General features: G+C 59.6%; 1 protein-coding gene across 1 annotated transcript; it reads left to right on the top strand.

Annotated features, from left to right (window-relative positions):
* Positions 1 to 518: 518 nt before the first annotated feature.
* On the top strand, positions 519 to 3,536 carry LOC140192840 (uncharacterized; the record flags this gene model as incomplete). Its single annotated transcript, XM_072250325.1, has 3 exons — positions 519 to 577; positions 649 to 1,146; positions 3,405 to 3,536. Coding segments are annotated over exons 1-3 (689 nt in total), but the record flags the coding sequence as incomplete, so codon positions are not given.
* Positions 3,537 to 7,263: the final 3,727 nt, after the last annotated feature.

Here is a 7,263-nt window from a genome sequence, read left to right as displayed (position 1 = left end):
GAGTCTGTGGACGTGGCTGAGGCAGGGATGTTTCAACAATGCTTGGATGAGAAATGTTCGGGGGGGAGGTCAGGGCCAAATGCGGGAACGGTGGTCTGCATGGTTTGTGGCAATTTGGTCAGCAGGGATCAGTGCCCTGTGGTGCTGGGGTCTGCGTCCTGACCTCTGACCCGCTCGCTTGCCCACCCGCGGGCAAGGAGACGGGGAGGAAGGGGTGGGGGTACACGTCCTTGCCGGAGCAGGACGCGCTACTCCTCCGGAAACGGAGTAAGCCGGCGAGGTCCGGGGGGTAGGGGTATCCGGAGCTACTGAGGGTCGAGCCTGTCGAACGGAGGTCAGGAGGAATTGATTCAGGCGGAGAGCGGTGAGCCTGGGGAATGCTCCGGCCCGTGGGGTGCATCCGAGACGGACGTGGCCTGTTCGTGGGCAGGTGTATTGGGGTTGAGTGGGATCCGGGAACAGCCGTGATGCAATGGCGAGGGTACACTCGATGGACTGAGTGGCCTCATTCTGCTCCGATGCCTGGTGTCGTGGCCCAGGGCTGGGGACTGTGTGGGAGGGAGCGCCCGAATCCGGGGTGAGGGAGCGCCCGAATCCGGGGTGAGGGAGCGCCCGGCGGGATGAACGCCCACCCCGGGGAAAATTCAGCCCGGTTGGAGGGGAGGGGCGGGGCCTTCAGCCTACGTCACGAAAGGGGCGGGGCCACAGCGCAAACGGCGAGGAGAGACTCGGACGCGGGGGCGGGGCCACGCAGCCGACGTCACCTCGTCCCCGCCCCCAGCCTCCGCGGGGTGGTCGCCATGGCGACGACGTCGGCTGCGTGCGCGCACCCGCCGAAAGCCGCGCGGCCCCGGAGCCCAGCGAGCGGCGGCGGCTGCAGCAGGCGAGCCCCAGGCTCTGGCGGATGGCGCAGGCCGCGGCGGCCCCGTGCCCCGCCGGGACCGCCAACCCCCAGCCGGGGCGGCGGCCCCGCGGCAGGCCTCGCATCCGCACCGAGCTGGAGCTGGAGCAGCGCCGCAAGGCCTGGTACCGGCAGCGCTACCTGCGCAGCGTCTACCTGGGCCGGCAGAGCGAGCGCTGGCGGAGGGTCCGGCAGCAGCTGGGGCACGGCAAGGACGAGCAGACGGCCCGGGCCCTCCTGGACAGGTGGCAGCGGAGTGAGGGGAGGGATATGGAGGGAGCGAGGGGATATGGGAGTGAGTGAGGGGATATGGGAGTGAGTGAGGGGAAATGGGAGAGTGAGGGGATATGGGAGTGAGTGAGGGGATATGGGAGTGAGTGAGGGGAAATGGGAGAGTGAGGGGATATGGGAGTGAGTGAGGGGATATGGGAGAGTGAGGGGATATGGGAGTGAGTGAGGGGATATGGGAGTGAGTGAGGGGATATGGGAGTGAGTGAGGGGATATGGAGGGAGCGAGGGGATATGGGAGTGAGTGAGGGGATATGGGAGAGTGAGGGGATATGGGAGTGAGTGAGGGGATATGGGAGAGTGAGGGGATATGGGAGAGTGAGGGGATATGGGAGTGAGTGAGGGGATATGGGAGAGTGAGGGGATATGGGAGTGAGGGGAGGGGATATGGGAGTGAGTGAGGGGATATGGGAGTGAGTGAGGGGATATGGGAGTGAGTGAGGGGATATGGGAGTGAGTGAGGGGATATGGAGGGAGCGAGGGGATATGGGAGTGAGTGAGGGGATATGGGAGTGAGTGAGGGGAAATGGGAGAGTGAGGGGATATGGGAGTGAGGGGAGGGGATATGGGAGTGAGGGGAGGGGATATGGGAGAGTGAGGGGATATGGGAGTGAGGGGAGGGATATGGAGGGAGCGAGGGGATATGGGAGTGAGTGAGGGGATATGGGAGTGAGTGAGGGGATATGGGAGAGTGAGGGGATATGGGAGTGAGGGGAGGGGATATGGGAGTGAGGGGAGGGGATATGGGAGAGTGAGGGGATATGGGAGTGAGTGAGGGGAGGGATATGGAGGGAGCGAGGGGATATGGGAGTGAGTGAGGGGATATGGGAGTGAGTGAGGGGAAATGGGAGAGTGAGGGGATATGGGAGAGTGAGGGGATATGGGAGTGAGTGAGGGGATATGGGAGTGAGTGAGGGGATATGGGAGTGAGTGAGGGGAAATGGGAGAGTGAGGGGATATGGGAGAGTGAGGGGATATGGGAGTGAGTGAGGGGATATGGGAGAGTGAGGGGATATGGGAGTGAGTGAGGGGATATGGGAGAGTGAGGGGATATGGGAGAGTGAGGGGATATGGGAGTGAGTGAGGGGATATGGGAGTGAGTGAGGGGAAATGGGAGAGTGAGGGGATATGGGAGTGAGTGAGGGGATATGGGAGAGTGAGGGGATATGGGAGAGTGAGGGGATATGGGAGTGAGTGAGGGGATATGGGAGTGAGTGAGGGGATATGGGAGTGAGGGGAGGGGATATGGGAGAGTGAGGGGATATGGGAGTGAGTGAGGGGATATGGGAGTGAGTGAGGGGATATGGGAGTGAGTGAGGGGATATGGAGGGAGCGAGGGGATATGGGAGTGAGGGGAGGGGATATGGGAGTGAGTGAGGGGAAATGGGAGAGTGAGGGGATATGGGAGTGAGGGGAGGGGATATGGGAGTGAGTGAGGGGAAATGGGAGAGTGAGGGGATATGGGAGTGAGGGGAGGGGATATGGGAGTGAGTGAGGGGATATGGGAGTGAGTGAGGGGAGAGATATGGTGTGAGTGAGGGGATATGGGAGTGAGTGAGGGGAGGGATATGGGAGTGAGGAGAGGGGATATGGGAGTGAGGGGAGGGATATGGAGGGAGTGAGGGGATATGGGAGTGAGTGAGGGGAGGGGATATGGGAGTGAGTGAGGGGAGGGGATATGGGAGTGAGTGAGGGGAGGGAAATGCAGGGAGTGATGGGAGGGGATATGGAGGGAGTGAGGGGAAATGCAGGGAGTGAGGGGAGGGGAATGGAGGGGGTGAGCGTTGTAGATGGGTGATGGAGGGATGAGAGGTTTGAGTTAGAGTAGGGAGTTGGGGACTGCAGATAAAGAGGGAGAAATGAGGGGGGTGCAGGTGAGGCGGGAGGAATGAGGTGTTTGAGTTATTCAGGAGAGGGAGGACAGGTGATGGGGGGTGGGTGAGGGGTTTGAGTTACTGAAGAGGGAGTGGGGGGTGAATGGAGTACCGGCCTCAAGAGGTAGCTGAGTGGGGAGGGGTGGGATGAGGTGAGAGAGGGTTGGATAATGAGGGGAGTGCGGTGGAGGGGGCGATTGGGTAATGGAGGAGATGTGGCCGGGGTATTAGGGTGACGGTATGAAGGGAAGTGGTTTGGGGAGGGGTGAGGAGAGTTGCCTGCCCCAACAACCCCTCGCCCCCCTGCCTTCTCGCTCACTTTCTCCTTTTCGCCTCCACAGTTTCACAGAGAGAAGCCGTTCCGGTTGTTCAGGTAAACACGTTCGTTTTCACCCGCCTGCAAGTGTTACCCCCCCCCAGCTCCCCTTCCTCAACCTGTCCCTGAGAATTAGACCATTAAACTATTCGACTCCGTGGGAGACATCACAGTTCTCTCTACACTCCCAGTGCTGTCTCTATTGTGCTAGGTATCTATCAGTGGAAGGACCTACACTCTGAGTCTGACCCCGGGAGTGTGTGATGGGACGGTGCGGAGGGAGCTTCACTCTCTGTCTGACCCCCGGAGTGTGTGATGGGTCGGTGTGGAGAGAGATTCACTCTGTGTCTGACCCCGGGAGTGTGTGATGGGACGGTGCGGAGGGAGATCCACTCTGTGTCTGACCCCAGGAGTGTGTGATGGGACGGTGTGGAGGGAGCTTCACTCTGTGTCTGACCCTGGGAGTGTGTGATGGGACGGTGCGGAGGGAGCTTCACTCTGTGTCCCACCCCGGGAGTGTGCGATGGGACGGTGCGGAGGGAGATTCAAACTGTGTCTCACCCCGGGAGTGTGTGATGGGACAGTGCGGAGGGAGATTCACTCTGTGTCTGACCCTGGGAGTGTGTGATGGGACGGTGCGGAGGGAGATTCACTCTGTGTCTGACCCCGGGAGTGTGTGATGGGACGGTGCGGAGAGAGATTCACTCTGTGTCTGACCCCGGGAGTGTGTGATGGGACGGTGCGGAGGGAGATCCACTCTGTGTCTGACCCCGGGAGTGTGTGATGGGACGGTGCGGAGGGAGCTTCACTCTGTGTCCCACCCCGGGAGTGTGCGATGGGACGGTGCGGAGGGAGATTCACTCTGTGTCTGACCCTGGGAGTGTGTGATGGGACGGTGCGGAGGGAGATTCACTCTGTGTCTGACCCCGGGAGTGTGTGATGGGACGGTGCGGAGAGAGATTCACTCTGTGTCTGACCCCGGGAGTGTGTGATGGGACGGTGCGGAGGGAGATCCACTCTGTGTCTGACCCCGGGAGTGTGTGATGGGACGGTGCGGAGGGAGCTTCACTCTGTGTCCCACCCCGGGAGTGTGCGATGGGACGGTGCGGAGGGAGATTCACTCTGTGTCTGACCCTGGGAGTGTGTGATGGGACGGTGTGGAGGGAGATTCACTCTGTGTCTGACCCCTTTTTTTTTTTTTTTTTTTTTTTTTAAATTCTTTATTACAAATGTCGGTGCCATACAATATTTACAAACCCAGTGAATAACACATTTACTACACTACAAACAGACAATACATGTTAAACCAATATATTGCCATCCTCGTCAATGATGGCATTTACACCCCGCGGAGCCCAACGGTCCCGGAACATCTCGACGGTCGCCGTGGACTGTGCGTATTCCTTTTCAATGTTCACCCGGGCTCGAACATACCCCCTAAACATAGCCAGGCAGTCCGCCCGGGGAGAACCTCCTGCCACCCTTTTCCAGGAGCCACGGATGGCAATTTTCGCCAGCCCCAGGAGCAAGTTGACAAGGACATCCTCATCCCTCTGTGCCCCCCTCCTTACTGGATGACCATATATGAATAGGGTGGGACTGAAATGCAACCAGAAGGCGAGAAGCAGCCCACGCAAATACGCGAAAAGGGGCTGCAGCCTCACACACTCCACGTACATATGGTACACGGTCTCCTCCAGCCCGCAGAAGTGACACGCGGCTGGGAGATCCGTGTACAAACTAAAGAACTTATTGCAGGGCACCGCTTTATGCAGCACCCTCCAGCCGAGATCCCCAAGGTGCATGGGAAGGACTCCCTTGTAGAGGGACTTCCACTGGGGACCCCCCTCACCTCCAGGTGGAAAGACCGACCGCCATGGCGTGTCGGGACGGTGGACAAATGCTAGGAAGTGGAGGGTGTGGAGCAGCAGCCCATAAAGGTACCTCCTGCCTGCATCCCTAAATGGGATTGTGGGTGTTGATGAAAGACGGCTCAAGTTGTGTGGATTCGTCTCTCGGGTAAGGCTGCGGGGCCTGGGCCCGACGAGCAGCTCAGCCCGAGTCGTTCCACACTCCTGAGCCGCACTGACATCCGTTGAGACAGGGCAAGGGTCGGCCAGGACCCCGCCCTCTGCCAGAGGAGGGGATTCCCGGCCTGAGGCAACCATGTTCCAGACTCTCAGTAGGTCCTGATAGAAGCCGGGCAGCCTCTGCAAAGCAGCACGGCTAACGCCCGCCGGTGGTAGCTGCATATCTTCGGCAAGACAGCAGCCCCTCCGGAGGAAGAAAGTCGCCAACACGTGCCACCTGGGAGGGTGCTCGGCGTACAGGAATCTCTGCAGCGTCCTGAGGCGGAGAGCCGCCAGTCGTGTGCGTACACACACCAGCGACTGTCCGCCCTCTCCTTCTGGGAGACTCAGAACCGCTGCAGAGACCCAGTGCTTCCTGTTTCCCCAGAAGAAGTCCACTAGCTTCCTCTGCATTCTTGCGACAAAAGGGGCAGGGGGGGCCAAGGTGACCATCCGGTACCACAACATGGAGGCCACCAGCTGGTTTATGACCACCACCCTGCCTCGATAGGAAAGCACCCTGAGAAGGCCTGACCAGCGCCCTAGCCGGGCCATGACCTTTGTCTCCAGGTCCTGCCAGTTCGCCAGCCAGGTCTCCCCAGAAGGACTCAGGTAGACTCCCAGATAGAGAAGACGTCTGGTGCTGCACTCAAAAGCTCTCATCTCCTCCGGCAGGGAGTCCACCTGCCACTGGCCTACTAAGAGTCCGGAACATTTCGCCCAGTTGATCCTGGCGGAGGATGCCGCCGAGAAAACATCTTGGCACTCGCGCATCCTCCGCAGGTCACAGGGGTCTGTCATCATGAGGAGTACGTCATCGGCGTAGGCCGAGAGGACGACCCCCATGTCCGGTTCGCGCAGAACCAGACCTGTCAGCCTTCGCCGAAGAAGGCCGAGGAATGGCTCGACACAGATCGCATACAGTTGACCGGACATGGGGCACCCTTGACGCACTCCTCTTCGGAAGTGGATAGGTCCTGTCAATGATCCATTAATTTTAACTAGGCACTCTGCGGCAGAGTACAGGAGCCGAACTCGGGCCACAAAGTGTGGTCCGAGCCCAAAAGCCTGCAGGGTGCCCACCAGGAAACTGTGGTCCACCCGGTCAAAAGCCTTCTCCTGGTCAAGAGAAAGAAACGCTGCCGGGGTCCCAGTCTCCTGGAGTAGGTGGATCAGGTCCCGTACTAGGTGGACATTGTCCTGGATGGAGCGGCCCGGGACTGTATAAGATTGGTCAGGATGGACCACCTGTCCAATTACCGAACCCAGACGGTTGGCCATTGCCCGGGCGAAGATCTTGTAGTCCACGCACAAGAGGGAGACCGGCCGCCAGTTCTTTAGCAGGCGGAGGTCTCCCTTCTTGGGCAGTAGGACCACAACAGCTCTCCGCCATGAGAGGGGCATTTCTCCAGTGGCTAGGCTCTCCCCTAGGACAAGGCTGTAATCATCCCCCAGGACATCCCAAAAAGCCTGATAAAACTCAACACTCAGTCCATCCAAACCAGGGGACTTGCCCCTCCGGAGTTGCCGAAGGGCAGTGGACAGCTCCTCCCGAGTCAGGGGGGCATCCAGACGCACTGCGTCCTCTGGGCTGACCTTCGGCAAATCCTCCCAGACCTCATTACACGCCTCCGCATTTGACGGATCAGGCGAGAATAAGGACCGATAGAATGAACGGACCTCGTTGTTAATTCCATCTGGGTCCGTGATGGAGGAGCCATCGGCAGCCAGCAGCTCCACTAGCTGCTTTTGAACTCCCCGCCACCTTTCCAACGAGTAGAAGAAGGGTGAGCCACGGTCCAAATCCTGCAGCAT

This window comes from Mobula birostris, unplaced genomic scaffold (genome assembly GCF_030028105.1).
Source record: "Mobula birostris isolate sMobBir1 unplaced genomic scaffold, sMobBir1.hap1 scaffold_2809, whole genome shotgun sequence".
Lineage (NCBI taxonomy): Eukaryota > Metazoa > Chordata > Chondrichthyes > Myliobatiformes > Myliobatidae > Mobula > Mobula birostris.
Note: the sequence above shows the minus strand (reverse complement) of the source record. Positions and strands in the feature narration are given on the sequence as shown.